We start from the raw sequence: 23,238 nt of genomic DNA on the forward strand, positions 1-23,238 counted from the left end.
GGCTATTATATTATAATATTTGCAAATGATGATTAATAAATGTTCATTATAAAAAGTGATATTGGATAATTCCTCACGGCACACCTGACGGTTTCTCAAGGTACACTAGTGTGCCGAGGGACAGTGCTTGAAAATCACTGCTCTATCTATCTATCCCCATCCATCCATCCCTCTGAAGATGATGGGACGTTACGTGGAAGACTTTGAGTGATACTTTGAGTACATTTTAAAAATATAATAATGATTTTTTTTTATTTTTTTATTGAACGCAGACGGAATTGCAGCTTCTCCAGACATCGTTAATGGAAACCAAGTGTCAGGTCCTGCAGGTGCTAGCAGCGGCCGTGGAGAGGCCGGCCTCGGAGCAGCTGCAGGTAAACACCCGGTTTTCTTGACTGCAAGAGTATAAAGTGGAGGAAAACGTTTTGGTCCCAGTGTTGACCCCTGGGGTACGCCACATGTAATATTTAAACAGACATAAAAAAAAAAACAAAATTAGACATACACACGTTAGCATTGGGAAGGTTCCTTGTTATTTCCAGTTTCTGTAACGTTCTTCCTGCGGCGGCTGCTGTCTCATCACGTATCATATCGTCACATGTCTTTGAATGCGTCTTCTGAATGCCTTGTATTTGTATTTGACTTATTTTAACCGTAAAAATTGAACTGTAACAGACTCATCTATACCATTTCACTCCCTTTTTCGGCTCTAATTAAACAAAAAAAAATTAAACAAAACCGACAATGTTTGAAGTTACGGTAGCCAAGTATAAGAACAAGTTAACCAATCTAGTAGTTCATAGTAAAAAAAAAAAAAAAGATATATACCATATTTTCTGGACTATATGTTGCTCCGGAGTATAAGTCGCACAAGGCCAAAAATACATCATTAGCTACAAAAAAAACATACATAAGTCGCACTTTTTGTGGGTAATTCATTTTCCAAACTACTTGACCAAAACAGACATTACGCCATCTTGGAAGGCAAGTTCTAACAATAATAAAAAAATAAAGAACAGGCTGAATAGGTGTAAGATATGCTAACACAATGCTTATTCAGCTACACAAAAAATAAACATGAACACAAAAGGTGTCCAGTGTTTATGCAACATAAACATTTTTTTCATGTATAAGTCGCTCTGGAGTATAAGTCACAGGAACAGCCAACCTATGAAAAAAAAGTGCCACTTATAATCCGGAAAATACGGTACTCGCTAACTATAGCAGCACTTGCAGATGTGTGTTCTCCTCGCTTTACGTATTGCTTCCTGTTTAAAACTAATCTTCTGATTCCCTTCCTTTCTAATTTTCTTTTTGGATGAAATAAATAATAAATAATAATGAAATATTAAATCAGGATGAGGATGAAATATAATCTGTCCAAACAAATGTACCTTTTATTTGTATCGGGTATTAAAGGGAACAAAGAAAGGGTGTGCTAATACTTCTTTCAATGACTGTATCTTCAATGCATCGAAAAGAAAACATCAGGATGACGGATGTACGCTCACTTCCTGTCCTTCTCTCAGGTTATCTCCAGCACCGAGGACAGCCTGAAAGAATTTGAGCAGAAGATCACGGAGCTGAAAAGCAGGGGAGCATTGCTGCAAGTGGATCAGATCTCAGCAGACAAGATACTAAAAGTTCAGGTGAGAAGCAGATTGGAGCCTGAACGTTGGCAATGTTAAAAAAAAAAAACTGTTACCCTCAGGACGCCTACGAGGAGCTGGTGATGACCGTGGTGTCCCGTCGCAGCGGGCTGAACCAGAACATGGCTCTCAAGCAGCAGTACGAGCGCGCTCTGCAGGACCTCACCGAGATGGTGGACACAGCCGGCGGCAAGATGGCCGCCCGTCAGAGGATCATCGCCACCTCGGTTGAGGAAGTCCAGAACCACCTTGACAAACATAAGGTCCTCTTGTCTTTCATCGGCGCCGCCGCGTTGAGCGAGCAGACCAGCTCATGTGTGCGTTGGTGTCCTGTAGGAGTTCTTTCAGGGTCTGGAGTCACACATGATTTTAACCGAGACCTACTACAGGAAAATTAGCAGCTTGATGCTTCCCAGAGAGAAACAAGTCCTGGAGGAGACGCTCAACCAGGCCCAGGGAGTCCTCAAGCGAGCTCACAGTAAAGGTGTGGAGCTTGAGGGCATCCTGGAGGTGAGATAAGACCACGTCCGTTAAAATGGGACAAACATTGGTAGTTCATTTGTTCTGTTTTGTCAGGCGTGGCGCAGATTGGTGCAGGATTACCAAAGCCTGGATCTCCAGATGGAGGCCGTGGAGGAAAACATTCCCGCGGTCGCCTTGGTGGAGGAGACGGAGGAGAAGCTGACGGAGCGCATTTCGCTGTATCAGGTACGATAATGACGGGATGACTGCTTCAGGCATCAGCGACGGCATCACTGTAGCTCCTCGTTCTCCTCCTCCACGGCCCAAGGGTCTGAAGGGGAAGCTGATGGAGCACCAACCCAAGCTCCAGCAGGTCCTGGGTGAAGGCAAACATCTCCTGCAGTCGGTGTGCTGTCCCGCTTTGGAAAATCAACTGGCAGTCCTGGGAGAACACTGGCTGGACAACACCGGCAAGGTCAACAAGGAGCTGCAGCGCCTGGAGGCCATACTCAAACATTGGACCAGGCGAGGAACCTCACCCAACTTTGGAAACCGCTTCCCCCGCAGAGCAACTTCACGCTGATGTTCTTTTTCCGTGCAGGTATCAGAGGCAGTGTGGGGAGCTGAGCCAATGGCTGCAATCCGCTCTGGAGCGTTTGGAATTCTGGAACACGCAGGCGGTCTTGGTTCCGCAGGAGCTGGAAACCATCCGAGACCACCTTTCTGCTTTTCTGGTGAGGACGCAGAAGATCACGAGTTTATTGCTGGACAGGCTCAGAGGTGGCATCACGGCCATGAGCACCTAATATTCTTCTCCGTCTCAGGACTTTTCCAAGGAAGCCGAGAGTAAATCCAGCCTGAAGAGCTCCGTGGTGTCGGAGGGCAACCAGCTGCTGCGGCTGAAGAAGGCGGACACGGCGTCTCTGCGGTCCGACCTGGCTCGCATCGACAATCAGTGGAGCGAGCTCTTCACGCGCATCCCGGTCGTGCAGGAGAAGCTGCATCAGGTAGCGCTTAGTCAGGTGTCCTCTTAAAAAAAACCCAGTCCAGTCCAGTCACTCGTGCGTGTTCCTCAGATCCAAATGGAGAAGCTGGCATCCCGTCACGCCATCTCGGAGCTCTTTAACTGGATATCGCTGATGGAGAACGTCATGGAAGAGGACGAGGAGAACCTAAAGAGTGCGGTGGGATCGCATGTGATTCAGGACTACTTGCAGAAATACAAGGTGGGTGGTGGAACAAATGTCCTCAACTGTCCTGGCAGACCCGCTGATCCGAAGTTCTCCGCTCTCAGGGCTTCAGAGTGGATCTAACCTGCAAGCAGCTGACGGTGGACTTTGTCAACCAGTCTGTACTGCACCTGAGCGGCCACGATGTGGAGACCAGACGCAGTGATAAGACGGACTTTGCGGAGCGCCTCGGAGTCATGAACCGGCGCTGGCAGGTCCTGCAAGGCCGCATCAACGAGCGGGTGAGGACAGAAGAAAAAAAATAAAAAATTCTTCTCCCGGGACAGAAACAGAAAGTGAAAACATTGACTTACACTTGCAGATCCAGTTTCTGGAGACCCTGCTGCAGATGTGGTTGGAGTACGAGAGCAACGTTCAAGCCCTGAAGACCTGGATGGGAACCCAAGAGGAGCGATTGAAGAGGAAGCACCGCATAGAGGACCTCGCGTCCGTCCAGAATGCCCTCAAGGACTGCCGGGTAACACTTCTGCGTGTTGTGGTCACCCACAAAACTCCTTTTAAAATTCCAGATCCATCTTTTCAGGAGATGGAGGACCTGCTGAAGGACAAAGAGAAGGAACTGGAGCGAGTGGAGGAGCAGGGTTGTGCGCTGGTCCAGAACAAAACAGATGAGGCTTGTGCTATCGTCATGGAGACGCTGCAGGGTGTCAATCATACCTGGGCCAACCTGGACCACCTTGTAAGCACACTATGACTTTTTTTTTTTTTTTTTTAATTCCATGGCTGTCCAAAGGTTTTCCCAGTGAGGACCACATCGTGAAACATGAACGAGAACTTTGTGACAACTGAAGTATATCTATATAGTATATCTAGAATAGCTCACACTAAACCATACATACTCCCAGATCGCTCAGTTGAAGATCAGCCTGACGTCAGTGGTGGATCAGTGGAGTCTTTACAAACGAGCCTCAGAGGAGATTAATGGCTACCTCATGGAGGGAAGGTACTCCGTGTCTCGCTTCCGCCTCCTCACCGGCTCGTTGGAGGCTGTTCAGCAGCAGGCGCAAAGTCTACTGGTATGTCCAAGTTTGCTACATTTGGGGGTTTTGGGACCCCCCCCCCCCCCCCGCCCCCCTCCCACAGAAGGGGATCTTTATTGTGGCCTGATTGTTGCATACGTATCTTCATCCATACGTTCTGTCTCCAGGTCTTGCAAGAGGAGCTGGAGAAGCAGGAGAGCAGCCTGAGGAGGTTCGCTGCCGTGACTCACCAGCTACTGAAAGAGTGTCACCCGTCCGTGTCGGAGTCCCTCAATCATGCCCTCAAGGATACCAATGCAAGGTGTTCGTTCATTCATTCATTCATTCATTCATTCATTTTCTACTGCTTATCCCAGGGGTGGGCAAACTTTTTGACCCGCGGGCCGCATTGATATGACAAAATTTACAGGGGGGGGGGGGGCAGACTATATATTTTACACGTAACAGTCCACCTGGTATTATTGTATCTGTAAAATTGTCATGCAATCTGCTATTATTATTTATTATTTTATATTTATATTTAAATATTTTAAAAATAATAAAATATTATAATAATTACAATAAAATTAAAATAATAATAATTATATTGTTATTGTGTAAAATATGCAAATATAACAATGATATTATATATAATTAATATAATAATTATAATAATCACGATAGTTCTTATAATAATCTAATAATAATAATTATTATTATTATTCTCTGTGACAGATTGTTGGCAGAGCTCCATTTTAAGATGTGTAGTGAAGTCTTATTATTTATACTACTTATACTCCGGAGCGACTTATAGTCCAGAAAATACGGTAAATAAACCCGCAAAAAATGCAACTTATACTCCAGTGCGACTTATGTATGTTCTTGCTACCTAATTATGCATTTTTGGCCTTGTGTGACTTGTACTCCGGAGTGACTTATGTATGTTTTTTCTACCTCATTATGCATTTTTGGCCATATGCGACTTATACTTCAGTGCGACTTATGTATGTTTTTTTCTACCTAATTATGCATTTTTGGCCTTGTGCGACTTATACTCCGGAGCGACTTATAGTCCAGAAAAATAGTAAATAATCCCGCAAAAAATGCGACTTATACTCCAGTGCAACTTATGTATGTTCTTGCTACCTAATTATGCATTTTTGGCCTTGTGCGACTTATACTCCAGAGTGACTTATGTATGTTTTTTTTACCTAATTATGCATTTTGGCCATATGCGACTTATACTCCGGAGCGACTTATAGTCCAGAAAAATGTTAAATAAACCCGCAAAAAATGCGACTTATACTCCAGTGTGACTTATGTATGTTTTTTTTTTCTACCTAATTATGCATTTTTGGCCTTGTGCGACTTATATTCCGGAGCGACTTATAGTCCAGAAAATATGGTAAATAAACCCGCAAAAAATGCGACTTATACTCCAGTGCGACTTATGTATGTTCTTGCTACCTAATTATGTATTTTTGGCCTTGTGCGACTTATACTCCGGAGTGACTTATGTATGTTTTTTCTACCTAATTATGCATTTTTGGCCTTGTGCGACTTATACTCCGGAGCAACTTATAGTCCAGAAAATATGGTAAATAAACCCGCAAAAAATGCGACTTATACTCCAGTGCAACTTATGTATGTTCTTGCTACCTAATTATGTATTTTTGGCCTTGTGTGACTTATACTCCAGTGCGACTTATGTCTGTTCTTGCTACCTAATTATGCATTTTTGGTCTTGTGCGACTTGTACTCCGGAGTGACTTATGTATGTTCTACCTCATTATGCATTTTTGGCCATATGTGACTTATACTCCGGAGCAACTTATAGTCCGGAAAAACAGTAAATAAACCCGCAAAAAATGCGACTTATACTCCAGTGTGACTTATGTATGTTTTTTTTCTACCTATTTATGCATTTTTGGCCTTGTGCGACTTATACTCCGGAGCGACTTATAGTCCAGAAAATACGGTAAATAAACCCGCAAAAAATGTGACTTATACTCCCATGTGACTTATGTATGTTCTTGCTACCTAATTAAGCATTTTTGGTCTTGTGCGACTTATACTCCGGAGCGACTTATAGTCCAGAAAAGATGCTAGGTTTGAGTCAGACGCTGTACATGTCCGCAGCTTCAGAGACTAACGTTTGAGTGCCTCATCTTTCAAAAGTGTAGCAAGCAAGTGATTTTTATTCCAATTGTTGTTTGGGAGAACAAGGGGCGAGGGGATCTTTAACGATGAACGGTTCCTCCCATGATTAGGTGGGCGGGCCTCCTGGAGGAGATAGCGGAGCGTCTGAGGAGCAGCAAAGCTCTCCACCAGCTGTGGCAGCGCTACAAGGAGCTGCATGAGCAGAGCGGCGACGGCATCCAGCTGCTGGAGGAGAAAGCCGACCAGCTCCTCAAGACGGCCTGCGACAAGGACGTCGCTGACGAGCAAGTGTCCGCCTGGATCCAAGACTGCGGCGTGAGTCGGACATGCCTTGTAAAATTTTTTTTTTTTTTTGCGGCGTTGATTGTAAAAACTGCTATGTGCATCCGTGCAGGAGGTTCTGCGCTCCCACGCACCGGTGCAGGCCTCCCTGCAGGTTCTCCAAGAACTGGGAGATCAGCTGAAGCAGCAGGTGGACACCTCAGCAGCAGCCACCGTTCAGTCTGATCATCTGGCGCTTTCCCAGCGGCTAGCGGCTGTGGAACAAGCGCTGACCAGACAACTCATCACCCTGCAGGTGGACAATGTTTGCAAGGAAAACATATACATATACTTATACTACATATACATATACCTTCATTGTATTCAGAAAACTACAGTGACTCTTAAAGTACTCAATCAGGATATAATGTACTGCCTTTCAGCAGTATCAAAATACTAAGTCTACCGTATTTATGTACAGTGAGGTACGATGTTGACATCTGCGTCCTCTCTCTCCTCCAGACCGGCGTACACGACTACGAAACCTTCAACCACCAGCTGGACTCCCTCGTGAGCTGGGTGGTTGAAGCCGAGGAGGCCCTGAAGGTGCAAGACCCCAACGGCTCCACCGACCTGACCCTCATCAAGCAACGCATGCAGGAGCTGAAAGTCGGGAAAAATGTGTCGTTTGTTTCCGCGAACTGTCCATGACGGACCAACCTAACCGGGGGTGTCTTTCAACAGCGACTCATGATGAACTTCAGCAGCATGGCCCCGGAGTTGGAGCGACTCAATGAGCTCGGTTACCGACTCCCTCTCAACGATTCGGAGATCAAAAGCATGCAGAACCTGAACAGGAACTGGTCGGGGGCATCGGCGCAGACCACAGAGAGATTCAGGTTTGAAGATCATTTCTTTGCAAAATATCATTTCTTTCTAAAATAGACTTTCAAAGGGACCTTTTATGCTCCTTCTTGGGGTCTCAAACGCAATTTACTTGGGGGCCACTGGAGCTAGGGTCTGGGTGAGACTGGGCCTCATCAGGTCCCCCCCCCCCAAAAAAAAACGCATTTATTAAAAACAGAAAAATATACAAACTTTTTCAGTGCTTTGGTTCCGATTTTCTACAAGAAAAGCTCTGATAAAACATTCCACTGTTCTCAAATATCTTCATTTTTATTTTTCTGCACAAAATAAGATGAAAAATAAATAAACAAATCAAGAATAAAGAAAATCAATCAATCAGTAATAAATAAATATAATAATAATAATAATAATAACTTAAGAAACCACATATAGTTGGTGGGTAGACAAATGATTTTTTTCAGATTAAAATGAACAAAGCATTATTAGAGCCCTGTAGACATGACAAAACACGACTATAGTCACATTTATACTCTTTTTATTTACAACATATTGCGCAACTGCAGGGTCTTGAGACACATGCTAACTCGCAAACTAGAGAGCCAGCGACCTGAACGGTAGCCTCCAAGTTATTTCCTTTAAACTCAAATAGCCAGAAACTTACCACTTCCACACGGATAGGGAGGATAACTATTAACAGTTATTTAACATTTAACATGAAATAAAAATGTCATCATTTTTTCTGGTTACAGAAAAACATTAAACTTTCATATCAAGGCGGGGGGCCTCAAACTAGTGTCCTGCGGACCGCGTGTTTGAGACCCCTGCCTATACAGGATCACAAAAGTGAAAGTTCCACACGATAACCCGCACGGAAAGCTTGCAGCAGTTGTATTTCCTTTGGATTTCAGAATAAAATGAAAACCGACAGTTTTGGACACCCAAGAAAAGATAAATGTTGATGTTTTTGCTGCAGCAAACTGCAGTCCTTCCTGCTTCAGCAGCAGACCTTCTTGGAGAAGTGCGAGACGTGGATGGAGTTCTTGGTCCAGACGGAGCAGAATCTAGCGGTGGAGATTTCTGGAAACTACCAGAGTTTGATGGAGCAGCAGAAGGCCCACGAGGTTGCGGTCCTTTCCGATTTCCCGCAGATGTCTGCCTCCTGTCAATTTATTCCCGCATAATTCCTTGTCCTCCAGTTATTCCAGGCAGAGATGTTCAGCCGCCAGCAGATCCTCCACTCCATCATCAGTGATGGACAAAGGATGTTGGAGCAAGGTCAAGTGGATGACAGGTAGACGTCAACCTATTCCAATCTGGTCGTGTGAGCCATCGATCTAACGCAGGGGTGGGCAAACTACGGCCCGGGGGCCACATCCGGCCCGCCAAGTGTTTGAATACGGCCCGCCCAATCTTTCCAAAGTATTTCATTTAAACTCAACATACAACCTGGCATCATGGCCTGAGCCAACCTTTTGATGCTTTTATCAATTTCCTTTTTTGACATGGTCTGTTGTTTACAAAGTGCTCCTGAAAAAAGGGACACAAGATTATTATTAGATTATTATAATTATTATTAGAACTATTATGATTATTATAATTATTATATTAATGCTAATTATTATATTAATTATATATAATATTGTTATATTTGCATATTTTACATAATAATATAATAATTATTATTTTAATTTTATTGTAATTATTATAATATTTTATTATTTTTTAAATATTTAAATCTAAATATAAAATAATAAATAATAATAGCAGATTGCATGACAATTTTACAGATACAATAATACCAGGTGGACTGTTAGGTGTAAAATATATAGTCGTCCCCCCCCCCGTAAATTTTGTCATATCAATGCGGCCCGCGAGTCAAAAAGTTTGCCCACCCCTGATCTAACGTGTCTGTATTTTATTCCCAAATGTCAGGAATGAGTTCCACCTGAAGCTGGCTCTGCTGAGTAACCAGTGGCAGGGAGTGGTGCGGCGTGCCCAGCAGAGGCGGGGCATCATCGACAGCCTGATCCGCCAGTGGCAGCGCTACAGGGAGATGGTGGAGAAGCTGCGCAAATGGCTGCTGGAGATCTCCCGGCCTGCAGAGGGCCTTCAGCCCGGCACCGCTGTTCCTTTACAGCAAGCCCGCTCCATGCTGGACGCCGTCCAGGTTGGTGACAGGACCATTTTCACGCATTGACGGCGCACCTTCTACATAGTCAGTGATTCATCTCGTGTACAGCTGAAGGAGAAGGTGCTCCAGCGCCAGCAAGGCAGCTACATTCTGACGGTGGAAGCTGGCAAACACCTCCTCCTGTCAGCAGACGCTCAGGCTGAGTTGGCCCTACAGGCGGAGCTCACCGACATCCAGGAGCGATGGAAACACGCCAGCGCTTGTCTGGACGAGCAGAAGAAAGAACTCAGCACCTTGTTAAAGGTAGACCACATGCACCGCCTTGGATTTTTATACTTTTCATGTTATAATAATAATTATATTCGAAATATAAAACACATTTTCATGCATTTCCCAAACATTTGTATCCATTTCCCAAACAATGAAAATGAATGAACTAAAACTAAAATCTCTTACCATGCTGTTAACTACTCTCTTCAGAGAGCAGCGCCAACTGGGTCTAACAAGGACAGGAAAACGATACAGCTATCTCCTGCTATGGCTGCTAATCCAAGTTCATCATTTTTATAAGGCTAATAGATGATTAGAAAAGCCATCTAAAAAAAATCTCAACTAAAACTAAAATCTCTTACCATGCTGTAAACTACTCCCTTCAGAGAGCAGCGCCAACTGGGTCTAACAAGGACAGGAAAACGATACAGCTATCTCCTGCTTTGGCTGCTAATCCAAGTTCATCATTTTTATAAGGCTAATAGATGATTAGAAAAGCCATCTAAAAAAATCTCAACTAAAACTAAAATCTCTTACCATGCTGTAAACTACTCCCTTCAGAGAGCAGCGCCAACTGGGTCTAACAAGGACAGGAAAACGTTACTACTGTGCAAGAAGACAAATATCTGAGAGTGTGTAGTTTAAAACAAAAACGTCTCACAGGTTGTCACCTGACAGCTGTACTAAATAGTAACCGTCAAACACCATTGTCAGTATCAGGATGCTTCGGATGCTGGACTTCATAGCAGGACTGCCAAGAAAAATCTCAGACTGGACAAAAAAAATTCCAATTGATCCCAAACTTTTGAGCGGTAGTGTGTATATATATATATATGTATATATAATATATATTTGTAATACATATGTATATATGAGTGGGTTTTCTCCGGGTACTCCGGTTTCCTCCCACATTCCAAAAACATGCTAGGTTAATTAGCCACTCCAAATTGTCCATAGGTATGAATGTGAGTGTGAATGGTTGTTTGTCTATATGTGCCCTGTGATTGGCTGGCCACCAGTCCAGGGTGTACCCCGCCTCTCGCCCCAAGACAGCTAGGATAGGTTCCAGCAGCCCCGAGACCCTTGTGAGGATAAGCGGTAGAAAATGAATGAATGATTAGTAATACTACTACTAGTACTAGTAGTAGTAGTAGGGTAGTATTAGCCTGCTTATTGGCTTGCTTATTAGCCTGCTTTTGCCCTATTATATAAAATTTGTTTGACATTTTTTTGGGTAAAAAAAAATAATAAAAAAATGTAAAAAAATCAATGAAAAAAATCTATAAAAATATCAAATTATTTAGAGGGGCTTAAGAATATTTTAAAATAGGCCTAATGATGCCACTGGCTCTTAGAAGTAAAAAAAAAAAAACATGCTAGGTTAATTAGCCACTCCAAATTGTCCATAGGTATGAATGTGAGTGTGAATGGTTGTTTGTCTATATGTGCCCTGTGATTGGCTGGCCACCAGTCCAGGGTGTACCCCGCCTCTTGCCCCAAGACAGCTGGGATAGGCTCCAGCACCCCTCGCAACCCTTGTGACCATGATTTGTGTTAATAACGATAAATCCATCATCACTCGCTAAATGTCGTAGCAAGATGTTAATATTTCCCTGATCAGCTGATTGGAATGCTAACGCTAATGCTAAGTAGACGCTGTGTATGTGTTGAACTGCTACTTTTGCGCTACGTAATACACCGACTCCAGGACTGGGACAGATGCGACAAAGGCATCGGTGGGTCTCTGGAAAAGCTTCGTGCCTTCAAACGTCAGCTGTCGCAGCCTCTTCCCGATCACCATGACGACCTGCAGGCTGAGCAGATGCGTTGCAAGGTAGAGTCTGATGCCACATTTCTAGTCATCTTGTTTACTAGTTTAGAATCGCGTCCACGTTGCAGGACCTGGAGGGAACCATCGATGGCTGGACGGGAGATTTGTCCCACTTGACCGTTCTGAGGGAGTCGCTGTCGTGTTACATCAGCGCCGAGGACCTTAGCGCCCTGCAGGAGCGCATCGAGCTGCTGCATCGCATGTGGGACCAAATCTGCCAGCAGGTGACGCACCAGCTTTGATCTGACTCTGAAGCTTTGCGTGTTCTCGCGTGCACCGAAACCTTGCACGCCGTGTGCATCCTGCGTGTGCTGCTCATACACTCCCACGCAGGAAACGCACTAAACCACACGTTCATCGCTCGGCGGTCACAGCGTCTGCAATCTGTTTGCAGCTCTCCCTGCGTGCGCAGCAGGTGAGCGACAAGCTGAACGAGTGGAGCGTCTTCAGCGACAAGTACAAGGAGCTGTGCGAGTGGCTCACCGCCATGGAGAGCAAGGTGTCGCAAAACGGAGACATCAGCATCGAGGAGATGATCGAGCGGCTGCGCAAGGTAAAAAAAAACAACTAATTTGCGTTTCTGACGCAGTCTTCACAACAGCAGAGCACTCCTCTCATAGAGGATCTTTGACTTGGCGTTTTAGCAGTAGATCCTTCAAAATATAGGATCTTTGACAAGCGTTTTAGCAGTAGATCCTTCAAAATATAGGATCTTTGACTAGCGTTTTAGCAGTAGAGGAATCAAAATATAGGATCTTTGACTAGCGTTTTAGCAGTAGAGGAATCAAAATATAGGATCTTTGACTAGCGTTTTAGCAGTAGAGGAATCAAAATATAGGATCTTTGACTTGCGTGTTAGCAGTAGAGGAATCAAAATATTGGAGCACTCCTGTCATAAGAGGATTTAGCAGTAGATCCTTCAAAATATAGGATCTTTGACTAGCGTTTTAGCAGTAGATCCTTCAAAATATAGGATCTTTGACTAGCGTTTTAGCAGTAGAGGAATCAAAATATTGGAGCACTCCTGTCATAGAGGATTTAGCAGTAGATCCTTCAAAATATAGGATCTTTGACTAGCGTTTTAGCAGTAGAGAAATCAAAATATAGGATCTTTGACTAGCGTTTTAGCAGTAGAGGAATCAAAATATTGGAGCACTCCTGTCATAGAGGATTTAGCAGTAGATCCTTCAAAATATGGGATCTTTGACTAGCGTTTTAGCAGTAGATCCTTCAAAATATAGGATCTTTGACTAGCGTTTTAGCAGTCGAGGAATCAAAATATAGGATCTTTGACAAGCGTTTTAGCAGTAGAGGAATCAAAATATTGGAGCACTCCTGTCATAGAGGATTTAGCAGTAGATCATTCAAAATATAGGATCTTTGACTAGCGTTTTAGCTGTAGAGGAATCAAAATATAGGATCTTTGACAAGCGTTTTAGCAGTAGAGGAATCAAAATATTGGAGCACTCCTGTCATAAGAGGATTTAGCAGTAGATCCTTCAAAATATAGGATCTTTGACTAGCGTTTTAGCAGTAGATCCTTCAAAATATAGGATCTTTGACTAGCGTTTTAGCAGTAGAGGAATCAAAATATTGGAGCACTCCTGTCATAGAGGATTTAGCAGTAGATCCTTCAAAATGTAGGATCTTTGACTAACATTTAGCAGTAGATCCTTCAAAATATAGGATCTTTGACTAGCGTTTTAGCAGTAGAGGAATCAAAATATTGGAGCACTCCTGTCATAGAGGATTTAGCAGTAGATCCTTCAAAATATAGGATCTTTGACTAGCGTTTTAGCAGTAGAGAAATCAAAATATAGGATCTTTGACTAGCGTTTTAGCAGTAGAGGAATCAAAATATTGGAGCACTCCTGTCATAGAGGATTTAGCAGTAGATCCTTCAAAATATGGGATCTTTGACTAGCGTTTTAGCAGTAGATCCTTCAAAATATAGGATCTTTGACTAGCGTTTTAGCAGTCGAGGAATCAAAATATAGGATCTTTGACAAGCGTTTTAGCAGTAGAGGAATCAAAATATTGGAGCACTCCTGTCATAGAGGATTTAGCAGTAGATCATTCAAAATATAGGATCTTTGACTAGCGTTTTAGCTGTAGAGGAATCAAAATATAGGATCTTTGACAAGCGTTTTAGCAGTAGAGGAATCAAAATATTGGAGCACTCCTGTCATAAGAGGATTTAGCAGTAGATCCTTCAAAATATAGGATCTTTGACTAGCGTTTTAGCAGTAGATCCTTCAAAATATAGGATCTTTGACTAGCGTTTTAGCAGTAGAGGAATCAAAATATTGGAGCACTCCTGTCATAGAGGATTTAGCAGTAGATCCTTCAAAATGTAGGATCTTTGACTAACATTTAGCAGTAGATCCTTCAAAATATAGGATCTTTGACTAGCGTTTTAGCAGTAGAGGAATCAAAATATAGGATCTTTGACAAGCGTTTTAGCAGTAGAGGAATCAAAATATTGGAGCACTCCTGTCATAAGATGATTTAGCAGTAGATCCTTCAAAATATAGGATCTTTGACTAGCGTTTTAGCAGTAGAGGAATCAAAATATTGGAGCACTCCTGTCATAGAGGATTTAGCAGTAGATCCTTCAAAATATGGGATCTTTGACTAGCGTTTTAGCAGTAGATCCTTCAAAATATAGGATCTTTGACTAGCGTTTTAGCAGTAGAGGAATCAAAATATTGGAGCACTCCTGTCATAGAGGATTTAGCAGTAGATCCTTCAAAATATAGGATCTTTGACTCGCGTTTTAGCAATAGAGGAATCAAAATATTGGAGCACTCCTGTCATAGAGGATCTTTGACCAACGTTTTTGCAGTAGAGCGTTCAAAATAGCAGATCACTCAAAATCAGGGGCGTCGCTAGGTTCTGACAGGGGGGGGGCCTACAGCCGTCGGCTTACTGTGATGTCACACAGAGATCCAAATGATGAGATTTGTATGCTCCCGGTCTTCTTCATGAACCTTTCAGGACTACCAGGAGGAGATCTCTGTGGCCGAGGAGAATAAGCTGCACCTCCACCAGCTGGGGGAGCGTCTGGCGCGGGCCAGCCACCCGGGAAAAGCTGCCGAAATGGAACACAAGCTGAGTAAAGTCAACGAGCGCTGGCAGCACCTCCTGGATCTCGTCCGCGCCAGGTGAGGACCTCAACGCCGAGTCCGATTCCATGCCGCTAACTTTGCAAATGTTTCTATCAGGGTGAAGAAGCTGAGGGAAACTCTGGTGGCCGTGCAGCAGCTGGACAAGAACATGAACAGCCTGCGTTCCTGGCTGGCCCACATGGAGACGGAGCTGTCCCGACCCATCGCCTACGACGCCTGTGACTTCCAAGACATTCAGCGCAAACTGGACGAGCAGCAGGTAGGCCGCGAGCTGGCTTGTTGCCGCACGGGGGTTCCGGTTCCGGTGCGAGCGTCTTTGTGTTCTTGTGCTCGCACAGGAGCTCCAGAGCGACATCGAGAAGCACAGCACGGGAGTGGCGTCGGTACTCAGTCTGTGCGAGGTGCTCCTGCACGACTGCGACGCCTGTGCCACCGACGCCGAGTGCGACTCCATCCAGCAGGCCACGCGTAGCCTGGACCGCCGCTGGAGGAGCATCTGCGCCTCCTCTGTGGAGAGGAGACTCAAGTAGGACGCAGTCATGACGCACGCAATCCGATCTCGTTTTCTCGCACTCAAACGTCTCTTTGTCAGGATCGAAGAAACGTGGCGTTTGTGGCAGAAATTCCTGGAGGACTTTTCACGCTTTGAGGAGTGGCTAGCCACCTCGGAGACGACGGCTGCGCTTCCAAACTCCTCCGGTGTTTTGTACACCGTCGCCAAGGAGGAACTTAAGAAGTTTGAGGTACATCCTGGAAAACAGAATGTCGCATACTAGCATGCTAGCTATTCCGAAGTCCCATGTCTTCCACAGTCCTTCCAGAGGCAGGTCCACGAAAGCCTCACCCAGCTGGAGCTAATCAACAAGCAGTACCGCCGCCTGGCCAGAGAAAACCGCACCGACGCGTCCTGTCACCTGAAAGAGATGGCGCACGGCGCCAACCAGCGATGGGACAACCTGCAGAAGAGGGTGGCGTCCATCCTGCGCAGGCTCAAGGTGCATTTTGCCGCAAACGACGTGTTTGGTCACACGTTACACGTGTCTCCGTGTCTCCGCTTCCCTTCCAGCACTTCATCAGCCAGAGGGAGGAGTTTGAGACGGCGAGGGACGCCATCCTGGTGTGGCTGACCGAGATGGACCTGCAGCTCACCAACATCGAGCACTTCTCCGAGTGCGACATCCAGGCCAAGATCAAGCAGCTGAGGGTAAGAGCACCGCCATCTTCTGGCCCTGATGTGTCACTGCAGGAACGTTGCTTCCAAAACCTTTTTTTAGACTATAAGTCAGGGCTTTCAAACACGCGGCCCGCGGGCCAAATGTGGTCCGCAGGACACTAGTTTGAGGCCCCCCGCCTTGATATGAAAGTTTAATGTTAGTGCGGCCCACGCAAGTTTGATATGGATGCTGTATGGTATCATGTACCCAGAAAAAATTATTACCTTTGATTTATGTCAAATGTTAAATAACTGTTAATAGTTATCCTCCCTATCCGTGTGGAAGTGGTAAGTTTTTGGCTATTTAAGTTGAAAGGAAATAACTTTCTGTTGCATTTTTGCTGCTGTTTTTTGGTGTGAATTTTCCAACTTCCTTGCTGAATGTTTTTGTCTCATAATTATAACTTTAGTCCCATAATATTTTGACTATGATTTATATTTTTTTATCAATATTTTTTGACTTTTTTCCCACAATGTAATTTTTCCAAAAATCACAACTAGATTTGTTGATTTGTTTGTTTCTAATAATATTAATGACTTAAAAAGTAGCATCAATATAAATTTTCTTTTTTAGACGATAAGTCAGGGGTCTCAAACACGCGGCCCGCGGGCCAAATGTGGTCCGCAGGACACTAGTTTGAGGCCCCCCGCCTTGATATGAAAGTTTAATGTTAGTGCGGCCCGCGCAAGTTTGATATGGATGCTGTATGGTATCATGTACCCAGAAAAAATTATTACCTTTGATTAATGTTCATGTTAAAGGTTAAATAACTGTTAATAGTTATCCTCCCTATCCGTGTGGAAGTGGTAAGTTTTTGGCTATTTAAGTTGAAAGGAAATAACTTTCTGTTGCATTTTTGCTGCTGTTTTTTGGTGTGAATTTTTCAACTTCCTTGCTGAATGTTTTTGTCTCATAATTATAACTTTAGTCCCATAATATTTTGACTATGATTTATATTTTTTTATCAATATTTTTTGACTTTTTTCCCACAATGTAATTTTTCCAAAAATCACAACTAGATTTGTTGATTTGTTTGTTTCTAATAATATTAATGACTTAAAAAGTAGCATCAATATAAATTTTCTTTTTTAGACGATAAGTCAGGGGTCTCAAACACGTGGCCCGCGGGCCAAATGTGGTCCGCAGGATACTAGTTTGAGGCCCCCCGCCTTGATATGAAAGTTTAATGTTAGTGCGGCCCACGCAAGTTTGATATGGATGCTGTATGGTATCATGTACCCAGAAAAAATTATTACCTTTGATTAATGTTCATGTTAAAGGTTAAATAACTGGTAATAGTTATCCTCCCTATCCGTGTGGAAGTGGTAAGTTTTTGGCTATTTAAGTTGAAAGGAAATAACTTTCTGTTGCATTTTTGCTGCTGTTTTTTGGTGTGAATTTTCCAATTTCCTTGCTGAATGTTTTTGTCTCATAATTATAACTTTAGTCCCATAATATTTTGACTATGATTTATATTTTTTTATCAATATTTTTTGACTTTTTTCCACAATGTAATTTTTCCAAAAATCACAACTAGATTTGTTGATTTGTTTGTTTCTAATAATATTAATGACTTAAAAAGTAGCATCAATATGAATTTTTTTTGCTTCTAAAATAATATTATATTTTTCTCATAATGTTGATGAACTGAATTTATTTTAAAAGCATATTTTAACAAACAAAAAAAAGCTTTGGTAATAAAGAACCTCATGCATTGCCCCACGTTATAAGCAGACTGCCGTGGCAAAAAGTTGAAATGAATTCCTAAAATAAATCATGTAAATATAAATCATAATTCCTCGGACTCCAGGCCACACTTCTATCAAGTCCTGCACTTGTGGTTCAAAACATAGCTGAGCTTTTCCCCACTTTGCGCCGTCCTTCATATCCCACAGTCGTTCCAGCAGGAGATCTCGCTGACCACCGCCAAGATCGAGAGCATCTTCCACCAGGGAGAGGCCCTGATCGAGAAGAGTGAGCCGCTGGATGCAGCCGTCATCGAGGAGGAGCTGGAGGAGCTTCAGCGCTACTGCCAGGAGGTGTTTGGTCGAGTGGAGCGCTACTACAAGAAGCTCATTCGCCTCCCTGTAAGATATGGAAGTCTTCAAGTGATCAGATTCCATGCACGAGCTTCTTCTTCTTCTTCTTCTTCTCAGCTGGCAGAGGATGACACCGAAGTGTCGCTCTCGGACCGCGAGCTGGAGCTGGACGAGCCCGGGGACTTGTCCGGCCTGCCGTGGAGCGAGCGTTTGGGCGACGGCTTCCTGTCCCCTCTGCCGTCCTCGGGACGCTCGGCCTCTCTGGCGGCTCAGCTGAGGACGGAGTGTTCGGGCAGGGACACCCCGGCCAGCGTGGACTCCATCCCCCTGGAGTGGGATCACGACTACGACCTGAGCCGCGGGCTGGAGAGCGCCAGCAGGGCCCTCAGAGAGCAGCAGAGCGAGGAGGCGGACTTCCTTCCCCGGCCTGCCCCTGCCTTGTCAGGTCAATCAAACTTTTACGATCTTTACTAGCATTGCTTCGCTCACAACATCACAGTAAAAAATACATATTAGCACAATATTGACTTATTATCTGCCCCTGCATGCGCTTTAAAGCGTCGCTTGCCGCTACTCTTATTATTACGCTATTCGTGCTGGCTCAGCAGTCTGGATCACAAGCACAATGCCGGGATTAGCCTGCTGCTGTTTTTAATGTGGCTTGTGATGAGCAGTCCAGTGGGCCCTGCGCATTTAAAGACAATAAGAAGCGTTCATTTCATTGGTTAAGATTACATTTGGCTGTGTTAAATCCTCTCACGCCTTCTGCCCTCCCTCTGGAAAATGCTAATTGTAACTGTGAGATTTAATCAAAGTTATATGACGGGAATAAATGGACAAAAACAAAGGAACAAATAACAGCAGAAATGGAAGAAACAGCTTCCGTGTTTCAGAATAAAGGACTCTCATTTTGTGTCGCCCCTCCCAAATCAACAATTTAGAAGTGAAAAGTCCACTCATGGCTCATCTCCGTGGCTGTGTGCTTGCACGCCCCTCCCTCCCTCCCTCCCTCCGAGAATATACCATCAAAGGTTCTCCCAATTCCAATCCCAACGACCGAGCATGAATGCTGGTGGATCACAAGCACAATGCCGGGATTAGCCTGCTGCTGTTTTTAATGTGGCTTGTGATGAGCAGTCCAGTGGGCCCTGCGCATTTAAAGACAATAAGAAGCGTTCATTTCATTGGTTAAGATTACACTTGGCTGTGTTAAATCCTCTCACGCCTTCTGCCCTCCCTCTCGAAAATGCTAATTGTAACTGTATGAGATTTAATCAAAGTTATATGACAGGAATAAATGGACAAAAACAAAGGAACAAATAACAGCAGAAATGGAAGAAACAGCTTCCGTGTTTTAGAATAAAGGGCTCTTATTTTGTGTCGTCCACTCATGGCTCATCTCCGTGGCTGTGTGCTTGCACGCCCCTCCTTCCCTCTGAGAATATACCATCAAAGGTTCTCCCAATTGGCAACGACCGAGCATGAATGCTGGTGGATCATAAACACAATGCTGGGATTAGCCTGCTGCTGTTTTTAATGTGGCTTGTGATGAGCAGTCCAGTGGGCCCTGCGCATTTAAAGACAACAAAAGCGTTCATTTCATTGGTTAAGATTACACTTGGCTGTGTTAAATCCTCTCGCGCCTTCTGCCCTCCCTCTGGAAAATGCTAATTGTAACTGTTTTAGATTTAATCAAGAAATCAAGTAACACGAAATGAAAAACAACAATAATAATATGCACTGAAGTGATTCTGATGGTGTGAAGGCCCAACACCAAGCATATACTGTATGTATATCATGTACCAGTGTTTACCTCTGTAAACCGTGCCCTCTTTGGTGGTGGACCTCAATAAGGATCAAACCCACAGGTTGGCTTCCTGTGAACATCCGGGTCGTTGAATCACCAGGGCCCCGAATGGATGCAACGTGACCGTTCTGGTTGTCTTAGAAAACGTCGGGCTTCCCATGCTAACGTCACGTCATCTACATCTAGTCTGACTTGCTATGTGAAGCCAAACGTCTACTAAGACAACCCGAACGGTCCAGTCGGGATCCGTTCAATTCCCTGAGACTTGAGAGCGGGTGAACGTGGCCAAAAGCGAGTCCGGTGCTGAATGTGTGTACTTTACCATGTGTCTTCCAGATGTAGTGATCCCAGAGAGCCAGGAGGCCTTTGTTAGACTAACAGAGCAAACACTGAGGTCCTCAGCTGGTAGGCTACATGCTAACCCCCAGCATGCCTTGAGGGCTCGGGAATAACCAGAACTAGCCTTTTCACCACTTTGGGATTTTCTGTTGATTTCCGCACTTTTTGGGGCACATGTAGCAACACTTTCTAACACAGCCAGGCTCACTTTCGTTTTTATCTTTGGAGTTTAAATTTGGACAAGAAAAAATGGAAGTGAGCCCAAGTCTCTTTTTTTTTTTTTTTTCTTCTTCAATGTGGCTTTCTCACTTTGCTTTTATTTTGGTGCTGTGGCTCTAATAACCTCTTTCTGTGCTCAAGCATGTCGTGGTCCTGTCAATCAAACTCTTCTCTTAACGAAGAGGATGTCAGATTAGTGATTGTGGCACAGGCTCCGCCCACACAGAGACGCACGAGGTTGTCAACAAGACCGCCTTTCCTGCATCTCTATCTGGATGGAACCTTTTTTTTTATGTCGGTCTTATGTGCCGCGGTGGTTACCTTCTGATGAGCATTTTACGCTGCGTCAACAGGGGAGGTCGCCTCCACGGACTCGCACGTTCACCACACCGACGGCGGGCACTTCCAGCTGCAGCACAGCGACGGCGTCCGCAGCCACACGGACCTGGATGCCTCGTACATCGGATACGTATGTGATGTACATCTCGCGATTACATCTATCTCTGAAGGTACTCCAAACCCGACTGCGTCCATGTTGTGTGCTGCAGATGAGACTGCTGGGCGAGTGTCGAGGCAACATCGACACGGTAAAGAGGATGGGCGACGAGCTCAAAGAGGAAGAGGACACTGCGTCTGGACTGGCCAATCCCAGCAGCTCGGAGTCCCAAACATCAGGTGAGTCTCTCCAACTCTCGCCGCCTTCTGCGTCTCCTCATTGCCTGAGGGTGCTCGGTTTTTCTTTTTTTTTTTTTTCAGGCGTGATCGAACGCTGGGAGCTCCTGCAGGCCCAAGACCTCAGCAAAGAGATCCGCGCCAAGCAGAACCAGCAGCAGTGGCAACAGCTCCACTCGGACTTGAGCAACATTTGCACCTGGCTAAGGGAGGCGGGCCACGAGCTGGAGCAGCAGCGGAGGCTGGACCTCAGCACCGACATCCAGACCATCGAGTTCCGCATCAAAAAGCTCAAGGTGAGAGTGGACGCTGGAACAGTAACACTCAACTCCATCCCCGAGAGCATTAAGGCAGTGCTGAAGAAACACTGGGAAGAATGTTGTGTTTGTCCAGGAGCTGCAGAGGGCCTGGGACAAGCGTAAGGGGATCGTGCTGTCCATCAACCTGTGCAGCACAGACTTTGTGCGCTCGGACACGGAGGAGTCCAGAGATCTGCAGGCCAAACTGAAAGACATGAACAACCACTGGGACAAACTGGCCACCTCGTTGGACGAGTGGAGGTCTTCACTGCAGGGAGCCCTCATGCAGTGTCGGGTAAGGAGCCGCTCGTTCTTCTTGATCGTGCCCGGAGGTGCAACAGCAGTCGGGGGAGCAGTCCTTCGCATAATCGGCAGTCATCAACCCTCATACCGGCTATTCTCAAAATTTGCAGTCACGAAGGTCATTTATTTAATCGGCAGTCATACCGGTCAAACAGTCATTTGCAGAATTGCCAGTCATGCCAGTCATTTGCATAATCATCCCTCATACTGTACCAGCGATTTGCATAATCATCCCTTATACAGTACCAGCGATTTGCATAAACATCCCTTATACAGTACCAGTCATTTGCATAATCATCCCTTATACTGTACCAGCGATTTGCATAATCATCCCTCATACTGTACCAGCGATTTGCATAATCATCCCTTATACAGTATCAGTCATTTGCATAATCATCCCTTATACAGTAACAGTCATTTGCATAATCATCCCTTATAGAGTACCAGTCATTTGCATATTCATCCCTTATACAGTAACAGTCATTTGCATAAACACCTCTTATACAGTACCAGTCATTTGCATAATCATCCTTATACAGTACCAGTCATTTGCATAAACATCCCTCATACAGTAACAGTCATTTGCATAATCGCCCCTCATACAGTAACAGTCATTTGCATAATCTTCCCTCATACAGTAACAGTCATTTTCATAAACATCCCTTATACAGTAACAGTCATTTGCATAAACATCCCTCATACAGTAAGTCATTTGCATAATCATCCCTCATACAGTACCAGTCATTTGCATAATCATCCCTCATACAGTAACAGTCATTTGCATAAACATCCCTTATAGAGTATCAGTCATTTGCATAATCATCCCTTATACAGTAACAGTCATTTGCATAATCATCCCTCATATAGTACCAGTCATTTGCATAATCATCCCTCATACAGTAACAGTCATTTGCATAAACATCCCTCATACAGTAACAGTCATTTGCATAATCATCCCTCATACAGTACCAGTCATTTGCATAATCATCCCTTATAGAGTACCAGTCATTTGCATAATCATCCCTCATACAGTAACAGTCATTTGCATAAACATCCCTTATACAGTACCAGTGATTTGCATAATCATCCTTTATACAGTACCAGTCATTTGCATAATCTTCCCTTATACAGTAACAGTCATTTGCATAAACATCCTTTATACAGTACCAGTCATTTGCATAATCATCCCTTATACATTAACAGTCATTTGCATAATCATCCCTTATACAGTAACAGTCATTTGCATAATCATCCCTTATACAGTAAGTCATTTGCATAAACATCCCTTATAGAGTACCAGTCATTTGCATAAACATCCCTTATACAGTAACAGTCATTTGCATAATCATCCCTTATACAGTAACAGTCATTTGCATAA

General features: G+C 44.3%; 1 protein-coding gene across 3 annotated transcripts in view; it reads left to right on the plus strand.

Moving 5' to 3' along the window:
* The window catches only part of syne1b (spectrin repeat containing, nuclear envelope 1b), a 104,133-nt gene that overhangs the window by 74,204 nt on the left and 6,691 nt on the right, over nucleotides 1–23,238 (plus strand). For all 3 annotated transcript variants that reach the window (XM_078799050.1, XM_078799051.1, XM_078799052.1), the window contains 38 exons: nucleotides 273–374; nucleotides 1,530–1,649; nucleotides 1,712–1,912; nucleotides 1,986–2,159; nucleotides 2,226–2,357; nucleotides 2,440–2,636; nucleotides 2,713–2,845; nucleotides 2,936–3,118; nucleotides 3,188–3,337; nucleotides 3,406–3,582; nucleotides 3,663–3,818; nucleotides 3,885–4,040; nucleotides 4,207–4,377; nucleotides 4,509–4,642; nucleotides 6,591–6,795; nucleotides 6,875–7,057; nucleotides 7,264–7,410; nucleotides 7,486–7,640; nucleotides 8,582–8,729; nucleotides 8,805–8,899; nucleotides 9,541–9,775; nucleotides 9,848–10,042; nucleotides 11,718–11,843; nucleotides 11,909–12,064; nucleotides 12,235–12,393; nucleotides 14,838–15,004; nucleotides 15,065–15,227; nucleotides 15,307–15,494; nucleotides 15,561–15,711; nucleotides 15,781–15,963; nucleotides 16,035–16,172; nucleotides 18,078–18,269; nucleotides 18,339–18,666; nucleotides 20,365–20,433; nucleotides 20,940–21,055; nucleotides 21,135–21,261; nucleotides 21,343–21,554; nucleotides 21,652–21,852. In XM_078799050.1, the coding sequence (XP_078655176.1) occupies nucleotides 273–374; nucleotides 1,530–1,649; nucleotides 1,712–1,912; nucleotides 1,986–2,159; nucleotides 2,226–2,357; nucleotides 2,440–2,636; nucleotides 2,713–2,845; nucleotides 2,936–3,118; nucleotides 3,188–3,337; nucleotides 3,406–3,582; nucleotides 3,663–3,818; nucleotides 3,885–4,040; nucleotides 4,207–4,377; nucleotides 4,509–4,642; nucleotides 6,591–6,795; nucleotides 6,875–7,057; nucleotides 7,264–7,410; nucleotides 7,486–7,640; nucleotides 8,582–8,729; nucleotides 8,805–8,899; nucleotides 9,541–9,775; nucleotides 9,848–10,042; nucleotides 11,718–11,843; nucleotides 11,909–12,064; nucleotides 12,235–12,393; nucleotides 14,838–15,004; nucleotides 15,065–15,227; nucleotides 15,307–15,494; nucleotides 15,561–15,711; nucleotides 15,781–15,963; nucleotides 16,035–16,172; nucleotides 18,078–18,269; nucleotides 18,339–18,666; nucleotides 20,365–20,433; nucleotides 20,940–21,055; nucleotides 21,135–21,261; nucleotides 21,343–21,554; nucleotides 21,652–21,852 (6,225 nt within the window). The remainder of the gene's footprint in view (nucleotides 1–272; nucleotides 375–1,529; nucleotides 1,650–1,711; nucleotides 1,913–1,985; nucleotides 2,160–2,225; nucleotides 2,358–2,439; nucleotides 2,637–2,712; nucleotides 2,846–2,935; nucleotides 3,119–3,187; nucleotides 3,338–3,405; nucleotides 3,583–3,662; nucleotides 3,819–3,884; nucleotides 4,041–4,206; nucleotides 4,378–4,508; nucleotides 4,643–6,590; nucleotides 6,796–6,874; nucleotides 7,058–7,263; nucleotides 7,411–7,485; nucleotides 7,641–8,581; nucleotides 8,730–8,804; nucleotides 8,900–9,540; nucleotides 9,776–9,847; nucleotides 10,043–11,717; nucleotides 11,844–11,908; nucleotides 12,065–12,234; nucleotides 12,394–14,837; nucleotides 15,005–15,064; nucleotides 15,228–15,306; nucleotides 15,495–15,560; nucleotides 15,712–15,780; nucleotides 15,964–16,034; nucleotides 16,173–18,077; nucleotides 18,270–18,338; nucleotides 18,667–20,364; nucleotides 20,434–20,939; nucleotides 21,056–21,134; nucleotides 21,262–21,342; nucleotides 21,555–21,651; nucleotides 21,853–23,238) is intronic.

Source organism: Doryrhamphus excisus, linkage group LG19 (genome assembly GCF_037039965.1).
Source record: "Doryrhamphus excisus strain RoL-2023G ecotype Guam linkage group LG19, RoL_Dexc_Guam_v1.1, whole genome shotgun sequence".
Taxonomy (NCBI): domain Eukaryota; kingdom Metazoa; phylum Chordata; class Actinopteri; order Syngnathiformes; family Syngnathidae; genus Doryrhamphus; species Doryrhamphus excisus.